General features: G+C 41.9%; 1 protein-coding gene and 1 long non-coding RNA gene across 2 annotated transcripts in view; one reads left to right on the forward strand and one right to left on the reverse strand.

Annotated features, from left to right (window-relative positions):
- si:ch73-242m19.1 (uncharacterized) overlaps window positions 1–24586 on the forward strand; it is a 139937-nt gene that overhangs the window by 76571 nt on the left and 38780 nt on the right. Inside the window, exons 23-32 of the mRNA XM_067985017.1 lie at window positions 1591–1729; window positions 3472–3625; window positions 9388–9483; window positions 9778–9942; window positions 11441–11664; window positions 18569–18707; window positions 20222–20342; window positions 21472–21581; window positions 22814–22963; window positions 24404–24457. Of these exons, the coding sequence (XP_067841118.1) occupies window positions 1591–1729; window positions 3472–3625; window positions 9388–9483; window positions 9778–9942; window positions 11441–11664; window positions 18569–18707; window positions 20222–20342; window positions 21472–21581; window positions 22814–22963; window positions 24404–24457 (1352 nt within the window). The remainder of the gene's footprint in view (window positions 1–1590; window positions 1730–3471; window positions 3626–9387; window positions 9484–9777; window positions 9943–11440; window positions 11665–18568; window positions 18708–20221; window positions 20343–21471; window positions 21582–22813; window positions 22964–24403; window positions 24458–24586) is intronic.
- LOC137322013 (uncharacterized) overlaps window positions 1–24586 on the reverse strand; it is an 88856-nt gene that overhangs the window by 43781 nt on the left and 20489 nt on the right. Inside the window, exon 2 of the long non-coding RNA XR_010962942.1 lies at window positions 13486–13599. This is a non-coding gene — a long non-coding RNA (uncharacterized lncRNA). The remainder of the gene's footprint in view (window positions 1–13485; window positions 13600–24586) is intronic.

The following is a 24586-nucleotide window of genomic DNA, read 5'->3' on the forward strand; positions in this document are numbered from 1 at the left end:
TGTGGTCTAACCTAGGTTCTATACAAGATAAACATAACTTCTCTACTTTTCACTTCTATCCTTCTAGGAATGAACCCCAGTGCTTGGTTTGCTTTTTTTTATGGCCTTATTAACCTGCATCACTACTTTTAATGTTTTGTGTGTCTGCACCCCCAAATCCCTCTGCTCCTCTACCCCATTACCTTATTATCCAAGCAGTATGTGGCCCCCTTATTCTTTCTACCAAAATGTAATACATCACACTTATTTATATTAAAATTCATTTGCCAATTACATGCTCATTCGGCAAGTTTATTAATGTCATCCTGTACCTTGTGGCAGTCCTCCTTAGTATTAACTATATCTGCCAAATTGGTGTCGTCCGCAAGTTTTGAAATTGTACTTCCGATTCCCGAGTCCAAATCATTTATGTAAATAGTGAGCAACAGTGGTCCCAGCACCAATCCTTGTGGAACACCACTTCCAACCTTTTACCAGTCTGAGTAACTACCTTTAACCCCTACTCTCTGTTTTCTGTTTTGTAGTCAGCTTGCTATCCATTCTGCTACTTGTCCCCTGACTCCATATGCTCTGATCTTAGTCATGAGTCTATTATGCTGTAATTTATCGAAGGCCTTTTGAAAATCTGAATATATTACATCTACTACATTACCCTGTCTACCCTTTGTGTTACTTCTTCAAAGAATTAAATAAGCTTGGTCAAGCATGACCTTCCCTTTTGAAATCCATGCTGACTATTCTTTATTATATTTTTGATTTCTAGATGTTTTTCTATTACATCTTTGAGTAAAAATTCTATTATCTTTCCTACCACTGACGTTAGACTAATTGGTCTATACTTCCCTGGACTGGTTCTATCTCCCTTCTTAAATATAGGAATCACATCAGCTGTCCACCAGTCCTCTGGCACTATTCCCGTTTCTAATTAATTTTTGTATATATGTAATAATGCCTCTGCTATCTCTTCCCTAACTTTTAATATGCGTGGATGCAATCTATCCGGACCAGGGGTTTATCCTCTCTAGATTTGATTAGTTTATCAATTATCTCCCCCCCTTTTCTATCTTAAATGTCTTTATACTTTTTTTGATCTCTTCTTCTAGTGTCATGCCCACAGTGTTAGTCTCCCTGGTAAATACTGAGGCAAAATAATTATTTAATATTTCTGCCATTTCGCTGTCATTAACTATGAGTTTACTGTGTGGCTCTTAGTGGCCCTATCCCTACCCTGATTTTTCTTCTTTATTTACGTGTCTGTAGAATACTTTATTTCTTTTTATATTCCTTGATAATTTAATTTCCTACTTTCTCTTTGCCATCCTAAGTTTTAACCTTTTCGTATTCCCTTTTGTTGACAACCATCCTTTTCAATTGGAGAATGCTCTGTAACTTGGGAGAGAGCAAGGGAAACACAAAATGAGAAATATATAAATAAAGAAAATGAACAATGGACAGCATTATTTATGAAAGATAAATAAGTTGCTTTTCTGACTTACATGTTCAAGTATCATTCTGTGGAGTATTTTATAATCAGTTGCTGATCATCGTGTATTGTTTATTTACATATTTTACTGCTTCCTCTTGAGACAGGTTCTGAACTTCAGGAGATTCAGGCACAGATTGACAACCTTCATAATCCGAGAGATCCTGCCACAGTAGCTAAGCTTCTCGTTCTCAAAAGAGATGTCATATTCTTGCAGTTTGATGCTGCTGTTCGCCATTTAATCAGGTAAAGGTTTTATTCGTTGTTGAACATATCCTATGAAGTGCTATTTTGAATGAAAATTTTAGTGGCAGTTAGCTACTGCAAGTTGTGGAGGCTTGGCTACCCCGACTAGGTGGCTGGAAATGTAATTCTCAGGGCTCTCTGTAATTTAAATCGCAGTTCCCCGCTGGGATGAGTTTCATCGATTGTTCTTAGATAGGTAGTTGGATGAAACACTTCATGACGATGTTCAATTGTGCATGTGTGTGATTTTTTTTTGATGGGCGAGGAATAGAATGGGAACACTGCACTGAGATCAGCATCCTTTAGAATGTCCAACCTGTTTAACAAGGGTAATACACAAAAACAAATGATTCCTAGGCTGCCCAGCTCTGTCCTACTAGCTAAGAGAAGCTTCAAGTTGGTGGGTGATTCATGGACTGCCCTGCTGTCTAGGAAAGATAAAATTCCGCACTAGTCCACTCATAACGAAAGCAGTTTCCATGGAGCTGATTGAACTTTTTTTGCACTTAAATTCTCTCTCTCTCTCACACTTACGCATACACTTACACCTACTCATACACTTATGGATACACTGGCGCACGTACAGATAACTCAGCAATATTCATTAGATGAATAATTGAATGCAATCACCAATAACATGAGTCACCTGAAATGAATGGTCACAGTGAAATCAGATGAAATCAAAAAGGCTTGAAGGAATATGATACTTTTTTTTAAATGTAACTCGTCCTCATCTCTCCCAAACTCTGAACCCAGCCTATCTTACCACCCTCATTTCTGCCCCTAAATCAGGTACAGTGATGTATGTGACAGTAAACCTATCATTTCTGTTCCTGTATGATTTATTGTTTAGGAAACAAAGCCAGATTGAAACATGATCTGTTTCACGATAGGAGACCCAGCCAACATCCAACTAAACCATTTAAAAAAAAACAGGAAGGATGCTGAGGATATTTTATTGTTTTATATTAACAGTCGTATCATTTTATTCACCACCAGAATATTAATATCCATCTATCCATTTGATCAGTGATACCTGGATGTTCATTAGTTAGTAACATAATGGAAGAGTCCAGATAATATCCTAAATCACAAGAATGAAGCTCAGATGGTTTATATTTGCTACCTGATTCCAGTCTTGATATCGCTTTTGTTATCCATTATTATTTGTGTAATATATATCATTCTTTTACATTTCGTTTTTTGGGTCAGTTTTTCTGCTGGCGGTGACTTTTTGTTCTGATCCAGATTCTCAGTGTGCTCCATAGCCTTGATACTTACGATATTTGTGCAAAAGGAATTAATGCAGGTTTACTGAGAAATAATTTGCAGTGCACTACCAGGAAATTATGTGTCCAGCATACTTTTTAAAAATCTAAATATTCTCTCACTCACTCACTCACTCTCACGCAAAGAAACACACATGTAAATAATTTTGCATTGAATCTATTATCTGATGAATATTGACATCACCAGCAAGGTAAGTCACCTGTAATGAACGGCCATAGTTATATGGCCTGCAATAGGAATGTTTTATCTGGTTTGTTGGCACTCATTTGAATATCGTTCGATTGTCATGCCCCACTGTGTGTTGCAGAATAGTAAGCTGTATATTAAAACTTTCACTTTCAGTGGCTGCCTTGTCTCATTGGCTGCGTATGAAGGCAGCTGATGTGAAAGTAATTATTGTAACTTCCATGCTGAGAAGTCATACATCTCTCTGCCTCTTTGCCTTTCTACAGGGAAGCTTTCCTTTCTGCTGGGAACGTGGCAGCGTTTCAAACAGTGACAGACAGTATGTATCAAGCACTGCCGGCCATGAGTAACTCTGTAGTCAGCAGCGTCTACGGGTCGTTGCTTCATCTGCCGCAGCCATTGGATCCATGGAGCCACAGGGTTAGTATAAGATGGAGATCAACCATAGCTATCCTGACCTGACTAAAATCAGTAAGAACATTATTTTCAACAGCTCCATGCTTCTAACGGTCATCATTGGCCAGTAGTGGTGTAGTTCCCTCACTTGCTGTAAGACACTCCTATATTACATAGAACTACATCGAGTCTACAGCACAGAAACAGGCCACTCAGCCCAACTGGTCTATGCCAACTTTTATGCTCCACACAAGCCTCCTCCCTCCCTACTTCATCTAACCCTATCAGAGTATCCTTCTATTTCTTTCTCCCTCATTTGTTTATCTAGCTTCCCCTATAGAGTGTGATCCTGTCTGTTTTGTTATGTCTTGAACTGTAAAATCCCAAATGATGCCTTGGTGGATCCCATCCTGCTGTTTGTAATGAGAGGTGCTTTATAATTGAAATAAAAACAGAAAATGCCAGAAACACTTCGGGTACTGACGAAAGGTTATTGACCTGAAACGTTCACTCTGTTTCTCTCTCTCTACAGATGCTGCCTGACCTGCCGAGTGTTTCTGGCATTTTCTGTTTTTATTTCACATTTCCAGCATCTGCAGCATTTTGCTTTTTAAGCATTATAATTACAGTGGCTGAATCTCACTGAAATGCAGAGATTGTAAATAAGAACATAAGAACATAAGAAATTGGAGCAGGAGTAGGCCAATCGGCCCCTCGAGCCTGCTCCGCCATTCAATAAGATCATGGCTGATCTGATCCCAACCACAAATCTAAAGAACACAAGAAGTCGGAGCAGGACCCGGCCACATAGCCCCTGGGCCCTCTCCGCCACCCACAGGGCATTGACCGATCCGAACTCAGCTTCATGTCCAATTTCCTGCCCGCTCCCCATAACCCCTAATTCCCTTTACTTCTAGGAAACTGTCTATTTCTGTTTTAAATTTATCTAATGATGTAGCTTCCACAGCTTCCTGGGGCAGCAAATTCCACAGACCTACCACCCTCTGAGTGAAGAAGTTTCTCCTCATCTCAGTTTTGAAAGAGCAGCCCCTTATTCTAAGATTATGCCCCCTACTTCTAGTTTCACCCATCTTTGGGAACATCCTTACTGCATCCACCCGATCAAGACCCTTCACAATCTTATATGTTTCAATAAGATCGCCTCTCATTCTTCTGAACTCCAATGAGTAGAGTCCCAATCTACTCAACCTCTCCTCATATGTCCGCCCCCTCATCCCCGGGATTAACCGAGTGAACCTTCTTTGTACTGCCTCGAGAGCAAGTATGTCTTTTCTTAAGTATGGAGACCAAAACTGTATGCAGTATTCCAGGTGCGGTCTCACCAATACCTTATATAACTGCAGCAATACCTCCTTGTTTTTATATTCTATCCCCCTAGCAATAAAAGCCAACATTCCGTTGGCTTTCTTGATCACCTGCTGCACCTGCATACCAACTTTTTGATTTTCTTGCACTAGGACCCCCAGATCCCTTTGTACTGCAGTACTTTCCAGTCTCTCGCCATTAAGAAAATAACTTGCTCTCTGATTTTTCCTGCCAAAGTGCATAACCTCACATTTTCCAATATTATATTGCATCTGCCAAATCTCCGCCCACTCACCCAGCCTGTCTATATCCCCTTGCAGGTTTTTTATGTCCTCCTCACTCTCTACTTTCCCTCCCATCTTTGTATCATCTGCAAATTTTGATATGTTGCACTCGGTCCCCTCCTCCAAATCGTTAATATAGATTGTAAAGAGTTGGGGACCCAGCACCGACCCCTGTGGAACACCACTGGTTACTGGTTGCCAGTCCGAAAATGAACCATTTATCCCAACTCTCTGCTTCCTGTTCGATAACCAATCCTCCACCCATGCCAGAATATTACCCCCAATCCCGTGATTTTTTATCTTAAGTAATAATCTTTTATGTGGCACCTTGTCGAATGCCTTCTGGAAGTCTAAATACACTACGTCCACTGGTTCCCCTTTATCCACCCTATACGTTATATCCTCGAAGAACTCAAGCAAATTTGTCAGACATGACTTCCCCTTCATAAAGCCATGCTGACTTTGTCCTATTAAATTATGCTTATCTAAATGTTCCGTTACTGTCTCCTTAATAATAGACTCCAAAATTTTACCCACCACAGATGTTAAGCTAACTGGCCTATAATTTCCAGCCTTCTGCCTACTACCCTTTTTAAATAACGGTGTTACATTAGCAGTTTTCCAATCTGCCGGGACCTCTCCTGAGTCCAGGGAATTTTGGAAAACTATCACCAAAGCATCCACAATCCCTACTGCCACTTCCCTCAAGACCCTAGGATGGAAGCCATCAGGTCCAGGGGATTTATCCGCCTTGAGTCCCATTATTTTACTGAGTACCATCTCCTGAGTGATTTTAATCGTATTTAGCTCCTCCCCCCCGAGAGTCCCCTGTTTGTCCAGTGTTGGGATATTCTTAGTGTCCTCTACTGTAAAGACTGAAACAAAATATTTGTTCAGCATTTTTGCCATCTCCATGTTTCCCACCATTAATTTCCCGGTCTCATCCTCTAAGGGACCTATGTTTGCCTTAGCCACCCTTTTTCTTTTTATATAACTATAGAAACTCTTGCTATCTGTTTTTATATTTTTTGCTAATTTCTTTTCATAATCTAACTTCCCTTTCTTAATCAATCCTTTAGTTACTTTTTGCTGTCTTTTGAAGAATTCCCAATCTTCTATCCTCCCACTAAGTTTGGCTACCTTATATGTCCTTGTTTTTAGTCGGATACTATCCTTGATTTCTTTACTTAGCCACGGATGGCTGTCATTTCTTTTACACCCTTTTTTCCTCAGTGGAATATATTTATTTTGAAAGTTGTAAAATAACTCCCTAAATGAACACCACTGCTCATGTACCGTCTTACCCTTTAATCTATTTTCCCAGTCCACTTTAATCAATTCCGCTCTCATACCATCATAGTCTCCTTTATTCAAGCTCAGTACGCTTGTTTGAGAATCAACCTTCTCACCCTCTAATTGGATATGGAATTCAACCATGTTGTGGTCGCTCGTTCCAAGGGGATCCTTAACTAGGACATTATTAATTAATCCTGACTCATTACACAGGACCAGGTCCAAGGTTGCCTGCCCCCTTGTAGGATCAGTTACATACTGCTCAAGAAATCCATCCCTGATGCACTCAATGAACTCGTCCTCAAGGCTGCTCTGCCCAATTTGATTTGTCCAGTTAATATGATAATTAAAATCCCCCATAATTATGGCTGTTCCCTTATTACATGCCCCGACTATCTCCTGATTAATACTTCTTCCAGCAGAGTTGCAACTATTAGGAGGCCTATATACTACGCCCACTAATGTTTTTTTTCCCTTATTATTCCTTATCTCCACCCAAACTGTTCATTATCTTGATGCTTTGTCCCAATATCATTTCTCTGTATTACAGTGATTCCTTCCTTTATTAACATAGCCACCCCACCTCCCCTTCCTTCCTGCCTGTCCTTCCTGATTGTTAAATACCCTGGCATATTTAATTCCCAGTCGTTGTCACCCTGCAGCCATGTTTCTGTAATGGCCACAAGATCATACCCATACGTAGTTATTTGTGCCGTTAACTCGTCCATTTTATTACGAATGCTACGTGCATTCAGATAAAGAACTTTCAAATCTGTTTTGTGACGCTTAGTTCCTGCTTTTTCCTTTTTTAACACTTTAACTATTACTCCATACCTTCTGTCCCTTCCTGTTATGCTTTCCTCTCTCTCCCTGCTCAGGTTCCCAACCCCCTGCCACTTTAGTTTAAACCCTCCCCAACAGCACTAGCAAACACTCCTCCTAGGACAGCGGTCCCGGCCCTGCCCAGGTGCAGACCATCCGGTTTGTACTGGTCCCACCTCCCCCAGAACCGTTTCCAGTGTCCCAGGAATTTGAATCCCTCCCCCTTGCACCATTCCTCTAGCCACGTATTCATTTGAAATATCCTCCTATTTCTACTCTGACTAGCACGTGGCACTGGCAGCAATCCTGAGATTACTACCTTTGAGGTCCTATTTTTTAATTTACCTCCTAACTCCCTATATTCTGCTTTTAAGACCTCATCCCCTTTTTTACCTATATCGTTGGTGCCTATGTGCACCACGACAGCTGGCTGTTCGCCCTCCCCCTCCAAAATGTTCTGTAGCCGCTCCGAGACATCCTTGATCCTTGCACCAGGGAGGCAACACACCATCCTGGAGTCTCGGTTGCGGCCGCAGAAACGCCTGTCTATTCCCCTTACAATTGAGTCCCCTATCACTATAGCTCTGCCACTCTTTTTCCTCCCAGCCTGTGCAGCAGAGCTACCCGTGGTGCCAGGAAGTTGGCTGCTGCTGCCTTCCCCTGATAAGTCATCCCCCCCAACAGCATCCAAAGTGGCATATCTGTTTGAGAGGGGGATGGACACAGGGGACCCCTGCACTACCTGCCTGCATCTCTTACTCTTCCTGGTGGTCACCCATTCACTTCCTGCCTGTATACCCTTTACCTGCGGTGTGACCAACTCGCTAAACGTGCTATCCACGAGTTTCTCTGCATCGCGGATGCTCCACAGTGAGTCCACCCGCAGCTCCAGCTCCGAGATACGATCGGTCAGTAGCTGCAGGTGGACACACTTCCCGCACACATGGTCGGCAGGGACACTGGTAGTGCTTTAATCGTCTCTTTTATGAGAGACCACCTGTTGTATGCCATCAGCATCGAGGCTCTACGTATAATTAGCGACCACGCAATTTCAGCCAAACTCTTTGTATACTATGATGAATGTGGGAAGGAGAGCAGCATCTATCACATTTAAAACATCCATTCATGTTATTTAAAAAAAATACCCAATAAGATAGATTCATCAACCCATGTATCTTCCTTAACTTTACTTGGCTAATCCAATGAATAGACGGAATTCAGGTTGTTATCTTTCAAATGTACGAACTCTCCGCTAAGGCCTAGTTCTGTTTGGACCATCTTTAATATTATTTGACAACAAATATTGGGAGTTGGGTAGTGAGATCTGATGGATGGTATATGGGCGGTACAGAAGGCTGCTCTTTGAGTGAGACTCCTCATCTCCTCCCCCCTCCCACTGGGGTTTATAAATGGGAGTTCTTGCATCCAGCAGGTTTAATGACCTGAATCCCTACCTTCACGGTTCTCTCATCCCAAAGCCAGGCACTCCAGACACAGGAGAAACCCCTGAATTAATTGAGCTGCGGTAAGATCACCAAGCATGTGCTGGGAGGGGGAGAAAAGATCAACATTTAAAGGGGGGGGGGGGCGGGTGGTTGGTAGATATTCTCCTGGAATCTTTGGGAGTCTTGTGTCCATCTCCAAAGGATTTAATACAGAAAGAAGCAGATTTTAGATAGCACTTGGAGACAGAGGAGATACAATGGGACAATGTCAGTTACAAATTGGTATTGACCCAATATTGTTGAGGAAAATACTGTAGAGTATATACTATGAAGTCAACACTGGCATCCTACATAATATGGAAACAATGTCTTTTTTCAAACAACCATTAACTCCCAAAAATATACATTTATGATCACAGCTCAGGGTTCCTCTAGGACCATCTGTTTTGACACTTTCTCGTGGCAGAACTGGTGATCTTAAAGGACAGGTTCCATGCTAGTTCATTTGTTGTGTAGCACTTTTGAATATTCTGAACGTACGATAAAGTTTTATGTAAGTGCATATCGGTTCCTTCTCATGTTTTCTTTCTTAATCTTAAAATATTTTCTGTTCTAGGCCCTTATACTGTTTCCCTGGAGAGCTTTCTTAGCAAGAGAGGGATTCGTACCAGTGATGATCGGCAATCTACAAAGCATAGAGTATAATATGCAGGTAGGAGCATATATTTGGTTGTATTTTCTCTGCTAAGAAGAGCACTTTAGCTGTCTGCTCCAGTTTTTATATTGTATCTCCCCATCTCGGAATGATTCATTATATAACGTGTGTTGAGATAAATAACAGCCCGTGTACTCAGTGTCATTGATGTGTGATGACATTGATACTGAAAGGTTAATGTCATTGAAAGTTGTCGTCAATCACCAGAAAAGTCTTTGGCTGGCATGCTCTGTGACGCCTTAAACTTGAGAACTCATTTATCGGAATTCCTGCCATTTCTCTTTTATCCAGATGTGCCTGTGCAGACTGAATGATCGTGACCGGAATGTTGCTAATGGCGAACTGCTTGGTGTCTCTCTTTTGATGGAAGACGTGCTGCAGAATGGGAGTGCAGCTTTCACTTTTGCCGATAAAGATAAGGAGCCACATGATGAGTCAGCAACCAAAGCTGAGCAGGTAAAATCGTTAGCAGATTTATTTTATAAAACTGCCTTTTTTATCAGCAGGATGATAATTGGTGACATAATGGGACTAATTTTAACCTAACCTGCCCGGCGGGAAGCTGACTGGTTCGGGTCGGCCACCCATTTTTGCACCCGGCCCGATTTTACTCTCCACTGACTTCATTGGCCACTGCCGGGAGGACCTGCCAGACTGAGGGAAAATAAATAGGCAGCTATTTGAAAAGTTGACCAAATTTATTTCAGCATAAATTCTGGAGGCTGCCACTGGGGCTCTGCGAGCGATTGCACCGGCTTCTCTTTTTTAAAAAAAAGCCTGAGGCCTCCTCTACCAATTTTACAACTCCGTGCACTGGGACCTAACAGGTGGCCCCAGCACCCAATGTTCAAATGGGACATTTTATTTGCATGTGTCCGCCCACATATAGGCAGGTATATTTTTGCCTCTGGTCCGGGCTCCGGGAAACGGGGGAGGGACGGGAGAAGGATGGGAACACAGCGGAGCAGGTTCCCGATCAAGTTTCCATTGGCGCTTCCCCAGATCATCTGAAAAGTCAATGGCTGGTGGGGGGAATGGAAACAAAACATCTGTGCCAGTGTTCCCTTGTTTACAGTACCCATGGTTACCAGGGAAATTGGGCACAATACAGATGTGCCCATTTAGGTTTTACAGTTTGCTTTGCTTATCCTCTGCTAGTCCAAAAGTGTGTCTATAAACATGCTGAAATGAGGGCCAAAAAGGGCCAGAAGTATGTACTTGCAGACAAATTGTACATGACCCCGGGAGTATTCTCATTCCAAAGTACATTTTTACTAACATTTTTATTCATTTGTATTTGTTTGAAAATGATGAAAAACTAAGATGACATGGAGATGTGGTTTGCTGGACTTACTCCAACACATTCTGCCTCGGAAGTGGTAGAATGACTACCTCGCACAGGGATTTCCTGTTCTCGACCGTTCTGTCATTTAGAAGTATTGATTGGATGCCAGGCAGCATGAGCAAGTCATCCTCAGCTGCTTTTGCAGACATCTTAACAAAGCGGCTCGAGTGCAGATTCTGTTCTCAGTCAAGGAAAAGGGATGCTGTGCAGGGAGAGGGAAAGGGAGGGCGAAGGAGAGAAAAGCTTGCATAATTGAGGACCTTTGTATCTTACTTGCTGCGTTGTGATCCTTGTTTATAATATCTTCCATAGATTTGTACAATCACAGCCACATATGCAGAGCTGTGAACAGACAGTAAAGAGCCACTGGCTCAGCTAACATATACAACAGCGCAGCCTCATTTTTTTCTATATTATGGATTGAAGCTAACATGGATGCCTGCGTATACCCTTCATAGAGAATGCAAGCCACCTAGTTTGTAGCATGTGACTCCGCCCACCTCGTGAGGAAGTTGCCTATTATAACGTGTAATTTAATCTTGTACACATGGTTTCCCTTTGCTGAAACTCAACTGCCCCGCGCTTTATTACTTTTGGTATTCACAACAGGACCATGCAGTTGAAGAAAAGGAAGATGGAAAACAATCTTCAGTCAGCAAAATAGTACCCTCTTCGAAAACAGAGGAGCCCATATCAGCGCACAGGACGCTTAAATCCTTCTTGATATTGTGGAAACAACTTGAGGTGTTTAAGGAGGAATGGGGCAGGCTGAAGCTTGGCGGGGAGCACATCAACTCTGTGACCCTCTACAAACAGTTTTGCAAATTTTACAGGTGAGAAAGTAGAAGACGGAAAAAGAGAATGTTGTAATACGTACAGGTATTCTATCCTTTAATATGCACTGGGTATACCACTTTACAACATAAATTATATTCTGTTCTCCTATAATTTGTACTGAGTATGCTGCGTACAATTATGTGCTATCAGAATGAATATTAAACTTGCAATTTTGTACCACTGAGGTTGAAATTACACTTAAATATTTGTCAGGTTTGGCTACAGTCACGTGTGAGGTCATGAGTTAGAGGTCATTTCCCAGATTATGTGTTAAAGGCTTACCACTATGCCAATGCCAATGTGGCATTGTTAGCACTACCATGCCCAAACATGGGTAGTATCACAGCCAATGTTGACCTTGTCCTTACCCGACAACCACTCATTTACACTTTCCAGCAGGGCCCCATTGTATAGTGATCGGGGATAGGAACATAGGAACAGGAGTAGGCCATTCAGCCCCTCGTGCCTGCTCCGCCATTTGATAATGTCATGGCTGATCTGTGATCTAATTCCATATACATGCCTTTGGCCCATATCCCTTAATACCTTTGGTTGCCAAAAAGCTATCTATCTCTGATTTAAATTTAGCAATTGAGCTAGTATCAATTGCCGTTTGTGGAAGAGAGTTCCAAACTTTTACAACCCTTTGTGTGTAGAAATGTTTTCTAATCTCACTCCTGAAAGGTCTGGCTCTAATTTTTAGACTGTGCCCCCTACTCCTAGAATCCCCAACCAGCGGAAATAGTTTCTCTCTATCCACCCTATCTGTTCCCCTTAATATCTAATAAACTTCGATCAGATCACCCCTTAACCTTCTAAACTCCAGAGAATACAACCCCAATTTGTGTAATCTCTCCTCGTAACTTAACCCTTGAAGTCTGGGTATCATTCTAGTAAACCTACGCTACACTCCCTCCAAGGCCAATATGTCCTTCCGAAGGTGCGGTGCCCAGAACTGCTCACAGTACTCCAGGTGTGGTCTAACCAGGGTTTTTTATAGCTGCAGCATAACTTCTGCCCCCTTGTACTCTAGTCCTCTAGATATAAAGGCCAACATTCCATTTGCGTTCTTGATTATTTTCTGCACCTGTTCATGACACTTTAATGATCTATGTACCTGAACCCTTAAGTCCCTGTGGGCATCCACTGTTTTTAACTTTTTATCAGATAGATACTCCTGCTGACTTTTTATTTTTTCCTTCCTCCAATTCAGGGGCACTGAGGCCAATTTTAGTACTGCTGTATTTACCCTAGCTGAGATTAACTAATTCAGCACAGGCTGAGGATCGAACCTGGAACCTTGCTGGTTGATGATGCTCAGTAGCACACAGGGCAGGGTGGGGTGGGGGTGCTTTTATTCACTGAGTCATCAGGAGTGCTCCCGTGTTTTTAATATCACTACTGGTAGGTCAATCATAATGGTTTTTATTCCCTAAGAGTTCATTCGGGTTGTGGGGGGGAGGGGGTGGGAGGGAAACAAGACAGTGGGGTAGATTTTGAACTTGCCGCCTGGGTGTAAGATTGGTGTTGCTGATCGACTGCCCATTATGGAAACCGCCCAATTTTCACATCCAATGATTTCAATAAAAATGAAAATTGGGCGGGTTCAATAACGGGCGGCTGATCTGCAACACCAGTGTTAGTCTAGGCAGAAAATCTACCCCAGGGAATTTATGGGATAATAACACCAATGGATCAATAAGCAGGATCTGGTCTTAAATTTCATATTAGCTGTCTTGTTTTAGCTACCTGAATCCTACTTTTTTTTTCAAGCAAATTACAGGAATCAATAAAGTATACACATTGTGGTGATTTACCTTGAATGATCTCAGCTGGGGTAACAAGAGGGGTGATGTAATTGGCCTCAGCACCCCTGGTGTAGGGAGGGAAAAATCAGCTCCTGGTCTCGTGACCCCTGCCAGAAGTGGCATCTGTGGACATGGAGTGAGAACAGGGTCAGGTTTGGTTGTGACACACCCTCTGGTTAAATAGTCTGTCAAGGCTCACAACAGCTGCTCGGGTGAGGCACCAGAGGATGCCTGATAGCCGTGGAACAATTACCTCGGCAAGCAATCCCGTTCACCCATCACCCCATGCTCGCTAACCTACACTGGCTCCCAGTCCGGGAACGCTTCAATTTTAAAATTCTCATCCTTGTTTTCAAATCCCTCCGTGGCTTCCCCCCTTCCTATCTCTGTAACCTCCTCCAGCCCTACAACCTTCTAAGATCTCTGTGCTCTTCCAATTCTGGCCTTTTGCGCATCCCCGATTTTCTTCGCTCCACCATTGCCGGCCGTGCATTCAGCTGCCTAAGCTCTAAGCTCTAAGCTCTGGAATTCCCTTCCTAAACCTCTCCATCTCTCTACCTCTCTCTCCTCCTTTAAAACATTTGTTAAAACCTACCTCTTTGACCAAACTTTTAGTCACCTATCCTAATATCTCTTCATGTGACTCGGTGGCAAATTTTGTCCAATAATCGCTCCTGTGAAGCACCTTGGGATGTTTTACTACGTTAAATTGTAAACAATTTTACAACACCAAGTTATAGTCCAACGATTTTTATTTGAAATCTACAAGCTTTCGGAGGCTTCCTCCTTCCTCAGGTAAATGTCAAGAGCTCCTTGAAGCCTACGCATTTATACATATAGAACAATACATGGTGTTTACAGACTGCCCCTGCAACTGCCCGTTGCCAAGGCAATCACCGTGTTCAGACAGAGAGGTGTCACCTACAGAACCCCCGAATACACATTCAACAAAAAAACAAACAGGAAAAAAAACTGTTTGTTTTTTTGTTGAATGTGTTGAATGTGACACCTCTCTGTCTGAACACGGTGATTGCCTTGGCAACGGGCAGTTGCAGGGGCAGTCTGTAAACACCATGTATTGTTCTATATGTATAAATGCGTAGGGTTCAAGGAGCTCTTGACATTTACCTGAGGAAGGAGGAAGCCTCCGAAAGCTTGTAGATTTCAAATAAAAATCGTTGGACTATAACTTGGTGTTGTAAAATTGTTTACAATTGTCAACCCCAGTCCATCACCGGCATCTCCACATCATTACTACGTTAAAGGTGCTATATAAATGCAAGTTGTTGCTGTTGATGATGATGACTTCAGGAGAGGGGAAGAAAACTGATTTTTTAAAAAATGGTGATTCCAGCAAATCTGTGGTCACGAAACAACATTGCTCTTAGATCCTACAATATTCCATATAAAACAGCGCAGTAATAAAACAAATATACACTGCAAAAAACAAGCAAAGTTATTTCATCAAAAATATTCACAACTGGACATCCAGATGTCCTAACCTGGTCAGCAGCCTAACCAGGGAACTCTGGGCCCTAATGGGGATTTCCATGAGATTATTTTACCATGGTACTGAAAAACAACTAGAAAGTAAGGCAGCACGATTCTGCATCAGAGGAGAGCCTTGAGAAACAAAATCAAGCCAACTGTCAACGAAGAAAACCGCAGTTGACAATCTGCTGCACCCTTCCCCCATGTCACCAACCCAGGAAGCACAAGGAGGTCAGCCCCAATGTTTAAAGTAATAGCAGCAGGAAGTCAGTTAAGTGCTAAATCAGTGCACTCGCCTTCAACTTTACACCCGGTAGAGGATTGTCAGTCTCTAGCGCAGCTAATCTACTGGTTCCAGATTCCAGTGTGCCCTCCCGCAACCTCCTCCACCAGACCCACTCCTCACAACTACAGTAATGGCCTGAACTCCCCATTTCCATTAGATGTCCTCCCCATCTCTTTGTCCTGGCTATAGCACATACATCAGTGAACCATAGGGTTGCCAACTCTGGTTGGACATATTCCTGGAGGTGTCATCACATGAACTCCAACCACCCCGCCCCCACACTCCTGCCAATGGTCGCCCAACACGCCTATACTTGTGCCGCACCTGCCTTCCCACGCCAATTGGAAAGGGAATAAACACTTCACTGCCCGATTGGTTGATTCTTGACTGTCAGTCAAATAGCCTTTTTGTCCCAATTTTTAATACCATTATGATTTTTCTCCTGGGCTGCTCAGAGCAGTGTCCTGGAGATTAATCTTTAATTCCTGGAGACTCCAAGGCAATCCTGGAGGGATGGCAACCCTAGTGAACCCAGATATCCACAGAGGAACTATGCACAAAATATTGCTATTTACCAATGACCAATATTCCACTATATATAACCAATCCAATCACCTCTCCCCAACATCTTTCAAAGTAGACGGGAATTCGGGCAAGACTCCAGATATATTTTCAACTCGTCTTAAACTGAGGGTATGTGCCTCATGCAGGAGATCACCATATACATACAGGACATAAAGGGCAAAAAAGTAACTAGGGAGAGAGTAGGGCCTCTTAAGGATCAACAAGGTCATCTATGTGCGGAACCACAAGAGATGGGTGAGATCCTGAATGAATATTTCACATCGGTATTTATGGTTGAGAAAGGCATGGATGTTAGGGAACTTGGGGAAATAAATAGTGATGTCTTGAGGAGTGTACATATTACAGAGAGGGAGGTTCTGGAAGTCTTAACGCGCATCAAGGTAGATAAATCTCCGGGACCTGATGAAATGTATCCCAGGACGTTATGGGAGGTTAGGGAGGAAATTGCGGGTCCCCTAGCAGAGATATTTGAATCATCGACAGCTACAGGTGAGGTGCCTGAAGATCGGAGGGTAGCAAATGTTGTGCCTTTGTTTAAGAAGGGCGGCAGGGAAAAGCCTGGGAACTACAGACCGGTGAGCCTGACATCTGTAGTGGGTAAGTTGTTAGAGGGTATTCTGAGGGACAGGATCTACAGGCATTTGGAGAAGCAGGGACTGATTAGGAACAGTCAGCATGGTTTTGTGAGAGGAAAATCATGTCTCACGAATTTGATTGAGTTTTTTGAAGGGGTAACCAAGAAGATAGATGAGGGCTGTGCAGTAGACGTGGTCTACATGGACTTTAGCAAAGCCTTTGACAAGGTACCGCATGGTAGGTTGTTACCTAAGGTTAAATCCCACGGGATCCAAGGTGAGGTAGCCAATTGGATACAAAATTGGATTGACGACAGAAGACAGAGGGTGGTTGTAGAGGGTTGTTTTTCAAACTGGAGGCCTGTGACCAGCGGTGTGCCTCGGATCGGTGCTGGGTCCGCTGTTATTTGTTATTTATATTAATGATTTGGATGAAAATTTAGGAGGCATGGTTAGTAAGTTTGCAGATGACACCAAGATTGGTGGCATTGTGGACAGTGAAGAAGGTTATCTAGGATTGCAATGGGATCTTGATAAATTGGGCCAGTGGGCTGATGAATGGCAGATGGAGTTTAATTTAGATAAATGTGAGGTGATGCATTTTGGTCGATCGAATCGGGCCAGGACCTACTCCGTTAATAGTAGGGCGTTGGGGAGAGTTATAGAACAAAGAGATCTAGGAGTACAGGTTCATAGCTCCTTGAAAGTGGAGTCACAGGTGGATAGGGTGGTGAAGAAGGCATTCGGCATGCTTGGTTTCATTGGTCAGAACGTTGAATACAGGAGTTGGGATGTCTTGTTGAAGTTGTACAAGACATTAGTAAGGCCACACTTGGAATTCTGTGTACAGTTCTGGTCACCCTATTATAGAAAGGATATTATTAAACTAGAAAGAGTGCAGAAAAGATTTACTAGGATGCTACCGGGACTTGATGGTTTGACTTATAGGGAGAGGTTAGATAGACTGGGACATTTTTCCCTGGAGAGTAGGAGGTTAAGGGGTGATCTTATAGAAGTCTATAAAATAATGAGGGGCATAGATAAGATAGATAGATAGTCAAAATCTTTTCCCAAAGGTAGGGGAGTCTATAACGAGGGGACATAGATTTAAGGTGAGAGGGGAGAGATACAAAAGGGTCCAGAGGGGCAATTTTTTCACTCAAAGGGTGGTGAGTGTCTGGAGTGAGCTGCCAGAGGCAGTAGTAGAGGTGGGTACAATTTTGTCTTTTAAAAAGCATTTGGACAGTTACATGGGTAAGATGGGTATAGAGGGATATGGGCCAAGTGCAGGCAATTGGGACTAGCTTAGTGGTATAAACTGGGCGACATGGACATGTTGGGCCGAAGGGCCTGTTTCCATGTTGTAAACTTCTATGATTCTATGACTAATACTGCTTTGCATGGTCATGACTGTGAATAGAGACCCAAGATCCCCTACTGACTCACCCCTGCCCAGTTTACCATTCATGGATCTTCAGAAGAGGCCAGTATTAGTGCAAAAACACGTTATTATCACTGCAGGATGCTCAGACTGAAAATCCCTTCTGGTCAATCGGCCGTCTTCTCAATCTGTCGCAATGGGAAGCTCCTAGGGGGACTTGCCACATGTGAATTTAGAGCTTAGCATGAGAAAGAGTTCATCAATCCATTCTAGCTCCTCCATGATAACCAGATTGAATCTTTCCATCAATTAGTTGGCTTCACCTTTCCCAATTGTGACAGTCACTGCTACCTCCAGATGAGACACTACCTCCAGACGCTACTTGGCAGATTCCAACATAAGGCAATCCCTCTTGAATTCTTCCTCCATTCCCTAGCAGTTTGCCACAGATACTCCTCCACCATTTTGTGCTATGCTTAGGTCCATGAGAAAAGGTAGCATAGAAAAACTGAGGGGAATCTGGGAGCAAGTCCTAGGCTATCAATTAATAGAGGAGGAACGGTGAGGAGTATGGAGACAAAAGTTTATTGTAACCTGTAATTCCTAGGCTTTTGTATTTGGACCTTCCTCACCTATATGCAACTGAATGTAGTGCAATAGATATAACTATCTGGTCACTTAGCAGTAAAAAAAAAATCAGTGATCAGATCTTAAGAGCAACTTACTGCTCTAGAATAAAATCAGTAAAACTGAAGACTTTGCCCTCCATTCTAGATTGGAAATCATGTTCCCAACTATGAAAGCAATAACCAGTCGGCTAGGTATGGAAGATGAGTATGAGAGAATGGTGATGAGCAATCAGCCACTCCTCCCACCAAAGGGGACATCAGAAGTGGAAATAAAAACTCGACAGGTATGTTGGGCACATCTTAGAAAAGGCCTAATTTGATTTAAATACTTTTTATAAGGCATGCTTTTTCCCCCAAAGAGTTTCCCCCCTAATCAGTTGAGTATTTAATTTAGTCATTGCTGCTTTTTATTTAATGCAATCATTGCTGTCAGAATCTTAATTAATTCTTCCGCTGCTGACAGGAAACATGTCTGATTCCACATTTTATTGCCAACTGATAGGCCCATCCAGCTTGGCCCCAGTATTATTTATTTATTTCATTCTGTGGCTCTGATGCCTACTGATAGACCCAACCAGCTTGTGTTGTTGAGGGGAGTCAAAGGGTACATCATTTTAGAACGGAGTTCCTTAATTAAATGTATAAAATCAGAATTGAGTGAGCAGGCCAGCAGGAGCTCGTAAATTAAATAAATCAAATTGGAATCAATTAATTAAATAATAACAGAGTCAATAAATTGAGTAAATAATACAGGTGAGAAACTTGAACATAGAAAAAGAATGTTATCATTCTACCAGGAAGGGAGAGGATGAACTAGATGAAAAAGAAAGATGTATTTATATAGCGCCTTTCACAGCCTCAGGACTTCCCACAGTGCTTTACTACCAATCAAGTACTTTTGAAGTGTAGTCACTGTTGTAATGTAGGAAACAAGGCAGCCAATTTGCACACAGCAAGGTCCCACAAATAGTTAATGTAATAATGACAAGTGTTGGTTGAGGGAGAAATGTTGGCTAGAACACTAGGAGAGTTCCCCTGTTCTTCTTAGAATCATGCCTTTCAGGTCCACCTGAGAGGGCAGAAGGGTTCCTCGGTTTAACATCTCATTCGAAATCGGTACCTCTGACTGTGCAGCACTCCCTCAGTACTGCACTGAAGTACCAGTCTAGATTATGTGCTCAAGTCTCTGGAGTGGGGCTTGAACCTACAACCTTCTGATTCAGAGGCAAGAGTGCTACTGTTGAGCCAGAACTGCCATCTAGATGGACCTCAGTCTTTTTTCATCTAGCAATTCCTATGTCCCATGCTCCAGCCCCAATCATGGATTCCGACTCCTTCTTTCATCAGCTCCTCACACCGATAATACAGTGCGTGAATCAGCAGGCCCTGAGATAGAAATCTGGTAGTTTAGTAAATGGATGTACGTCAGGGTCATCCAGTGATTTTAGGAGAGAGGGAAGAAAGAGAAGAAACTTGCATAAAGAGTAATATTGAGAAAATAGTTGGATACAAACTGAGAGATTGAAAGATTATAATGAGAAAAGTGCGATCCACACAGATAGGGACAGAGGAAAAAAATGCAGAAAAGGAAAGAAGCAGAGAGTCAGATACAGAAAGAGAGACACAATATTTTTTTTGTCTGTGAGCAACATCATGGGAAATCTACTGGTAATAATGTACGTAGGTTATAATGAGGTTTCTTTCTGCCTTCAGTGCTTTCCCCTGTGCATTCCAAGAACCCAAAGTGAAAAGTCAAATGAAAGTTGAAGTAACTGACTGTCTCTCTGCTTCTTTCCAGCTACATAAAATACTTGAAAGTATGGAATGTTACATGATCCATGAACTTCAGAAGAAAATCGCAAAGGAGATGACGCTTGTTATGTCAGAAAGAGCCAGAGGAGAAGCAGCTCTGCCAACAGGTAAAGAATGGCACATTACTCAAAGGCTGGTAGTTCCTCACTTTCATTAGTTACTTTTTTGTCTCTGTCCAAGATGGTAAAGTGAAGGCCTCGTAATATAAATTTTACCTTGCACAAGATTGCTTTTAAGCTCTTGATATTAATTAGTTCTGTGAGATTTTTTTTACTATGGTAATGAAAATGAAGGAAAAGCTGTACAGAAAACCTTTTCAAAATCTGCTAGACATCTAGTGGTAGCTAATTGGTACCTCATTAAAAATTTTCCATTCTGCCCTTTGATGGTAACCACAACACTGGGTATTAATTATGGCGGCATGTATTGGCATCTGGCGATGTTGAGGCCTGGCGGAAGACCCTTAAATTTTAAATCCACCCTCTCAGGAGTGGAAGTGATCGTGGGACAATTGTATCTCTGCTTCCACATGCAAGTCTTACTTTCATAAGGACCTGATCCATGAAGTGCCCCTTCAGATGAGACGTTAAACCAAGGCCTCGTCTGCCCTCTCAAGTGGACGTAAAAGATCCCATGGCACTATTCGAAGAAGAGCAGAGGAGTTCTTCCCAGTATCTTGGCCAATATTTATCCCTCAACCAACATCACTAAAATAGACTATCTGGTCATTATTAACATTTGCTGTTTGTGGGACCTTTCTTTCTTTCCTTCTTTCCTTTCTTTCTTTCTCTCAAATAAGAACAGGGCATTTGGCTCCGCAAGCCCATGTCTTTTTGATAGATCAACCCTACCTTTCACTGCATCCCTTTATTGAGAAATACACCACCTAATTGTCCCTTGAACCTACTTATACTGTCCACTTCAATGGCCTTTACTGGTAACAAATCCCACAACTCTATTACTATTTGGGTGAAAAAGTTCTGCCTGACTTTCTATCATATTTGTAACTTGTGCCCTCTGGTACTTGAAACTTTTGCCACAGGAAACAAGATTATTTTTGTTCATTTTCACTTACTTAAAAATATTAAAGACTTTGATTTATAGTATGACTGTTGAAACTGAAGGACAATAATATTTTAAAAAAACTTGATTTTCAGCCCAGAAGATGTTTTGTACACACTGATTTTAAAAAAGGGAAAAAATTCAACTTACACTTGAAATTCCTCTTTCCTCCAGACGTTTGGAAACATTCAGTCATGACAGAAAACTTCTCCATAGTGAGGCCTCAAATTGTTGAAAATTTTGTTCAAAAATTGAAGGAACATTCACAAGAGATCGATAAAAAGGTGCAGAACCAATTTAATTGAAACTCAAAAGAAACCGAAATAAATGTGCCATCAAGTCTCGATGAGGTCTCAGTTACCCAGGTTATTTCTCATGTTAAAGTAACTATTGGGTCAAAATTGAAACAGCAAATCTTTTAAATTTTGTTCTGTATGGTGACAATGTGTTCTTTTACATTTATGATTTATGGACTATTCCCCCTGAGAAATAAACATAATAACAAATAAACATAAATAAACTTTCTTTTTATTGGGCTTTCAATCATCCTTTAATGGATTTTGAAAGAACTCTCGCTAAGGGCGAGTGGGAGTCTATCCATGAAGCAGAACACATTATCTTCAATTGCTTCGACTGAAAGAGGGATAGATTAAGATAACCCACCACATATACAACTGCCCCTACCCCATTCACTCAAATGGAGTCCCAGGAGAGTGTTGGAGATACTAGATACAGTGCTAGATCCAATGGGACAATAGCATGTCCCTAACGTTCAGTGTTGCTGTGGTGGGTTGGAGGAGATTTAAATTTTAAGAGGTCACCTCCGTGAATCCATTCAATAGTGGGTGATCAACTACACTCGGTATATTTAAAAAAAAATTAATTCAGACTTCTCTTCTGCTGCCCCACAGACAGCCAGCCTTGCTCCCCTGCTGCAGCTACCTGAGACATGCAGCAGTAATTTTACATCTAACTGTGTCCATTGCAGACAGGAATCCCACTGGGAGTCCGCCGAAGGTTTTTATATTAGACAGGGCCTAGAAAATTCACAGGGGTTTAGTGACGGCCAAGATGGGCAGGCATAAAGTGGAGATTTCACTACAGCAGAAAATTGAACCTGTTATTGTTTAAAAAAAGACTATTGGGGATGAAATTCTGGCGGAGATTCCACCCGTCTCCTGCCGAAACTCCGGCAGGGTATTGGTGGAAACGGCCGTTTCCCTGGGGCTCCACCAGAGTTACGGTGGGAGACCGATGGAACCCCCCGAATTTCAGTCCCAAGATTTGAGTCCACAGTCAACAGTGTACGAGACTTTTCAGTGATGTAAATTAAGAAGGAAAGTGAATTAATGTTATTAGAATTGTGATCTTATTTCCTGATTGGGACATTGGGCTGGGGGGAGAACCAGAAATAAAAAGACATGTATCAGAAAGAAAGGTTTACAATGATACAAATATGAACCAACAGGGCAAAATATGGTTCTACTGTGTTATAACAGTTTGGTGATTTTGACAGATTATTTTCAGCAAAGACCATTTAAGTGACTGCCTTATGACTCTGGCCTGTGATATAATGGGAAGGGAACGCAGTAACTTTGAGACTTATTCCATGTGTTACGAGAACATACTTCGTAGGGAGCATCAACTGCTTTACCAAAAGGAACAGGTAAGGCACGGTGTGCAAAGTGGCCATTAACAACAGAGATTTATAATATCAGCTTCCAAAGGCTTTTTTAAAAATCTGACAACATTGTGACTAATGTTTTGTGAAACAAATGTCATATTGCTTTCTATTCCCTTCCTTTGAAGGGATATGTTAATAGTAGCTAACAGAAATTATGTGAGAGGTTCGTTGGACGGGTGTACGTATGTCGGACGGGGGTGTGTATGTTTTTCTGTGTTTGATTAAGTGTGTCGAGGACTGTGTATGTGTTTGTGTAAACTTAAAAGCTTTGCAATTAGCCTCTGGTTAAGGATTCACAAGAAGCTTTCCAAGGCTTGTAAACTGACACTTGCTCAGTGACGTGGTGGCATCAACATATTGACAATATTTTCTCTGGCTACAGATTTTAAGCACTAAATCGGTGCAATGTGTCTGTTTTCTCTGGTGTTGTGGAAATAGGTGATGCTTCACTGTCTTAGTTTGCTGAAAGATGCGTTCATGTCGTCTCTCTACCATACTTAAAACTGTAAATGTTTACAGCACAGAAGGCAGCCATTTGGCCCTTCATGTCTGCACTGCTTTTTCAAATGTTGCAAATTGTTGCACCACTGATCAATATAAAACTGCAGTGTTACACCTGCAGCAGTTGTGAAAACACAATCGGACCATAAAGCCTAATGCAGAATTGTGATATATCCCACTTTCAAATAACATTTGATATACTGTGATGTGGTGATGGTGAAGTTCCTGTTTTGAACTTGTTTCAGGGTTCTATGATTGAATGAAAAGGAATCGCTTTACAAAGATTTTAAAATGATACTATTCAGCTGTTCATCTGTTTACAAGACTCCATCTTGCAATCCTGGCTGCGTCAGTCTGATTCAAACCAATTGTCTATCTGATGCACCTTGTTAGACACTGACTGTTAAGGGAATGTCTCTAAATTACATACTCAAACAGAAATAAAACAAAAATGACCACTTCACTGATGTGTTGGCCACGTGTCCATTCTGCAGCCAGGACAAAACCGTCTTCCTTTTGTACTTACACTGCCTGCGGTTGCTGGCCTGGTTTGTTTGTCTGTCTGTCGTCTGTTGGTGCTGCTGCTCAATATTTGATTGCACTTCTCAATGTTTGTCTTTGGTCCCCTGTTGTGCAGGGTACGCAGATTGGAGAACTTCTGAATTGGCTTGTTTCTGGGCTTAGCAGAATCTGCTGCACACAGATTCTAGGATATATAAAATCGTCTGGTTGAGCGACAGTTATGAACATTCTTCAAACTACACTCTTTAGTCAAATATGGTGATGACATGAATATGGGAGGGAAAGGTTTTTTTCAAAAATGGGAAAGAATTTCTAGTTTTAAAAAAATTGTTTATAATACTTTTTTTAAAAAAAAAACAGATTTTGATATTCAGCACAATATTTTGTTATTTTTTTCAGGAAATGAAGGGAATGAAGAAATCTCAAACACCATCTACAGCACCTGATTGCCAGGTAGACTAGCCACATTTTACAACTGTTTATTCAACGTGCTATTTGAATATCAATTGTAGACTGTGACACTGGTATTATTAATTCAACTGAAGAGTCCCCCTGCCTCCTTAGATAAGTTGAGCTGCTCCG

Source organism: Heptranchias perlo, chromosome 5 (genome assembly GCF_035084215.1).
Source record: "Heptranchias perlo isolate sHepPer1 chromosome 5, sHepPer1.hap1, whole genome shotgun sequence".
NCBI lineage: Eukaryota > Metazoa > Chordata > Chondrichthyes > Hexanchiformes > Hexanchidae > Heptranchias > Heptranchias perlo.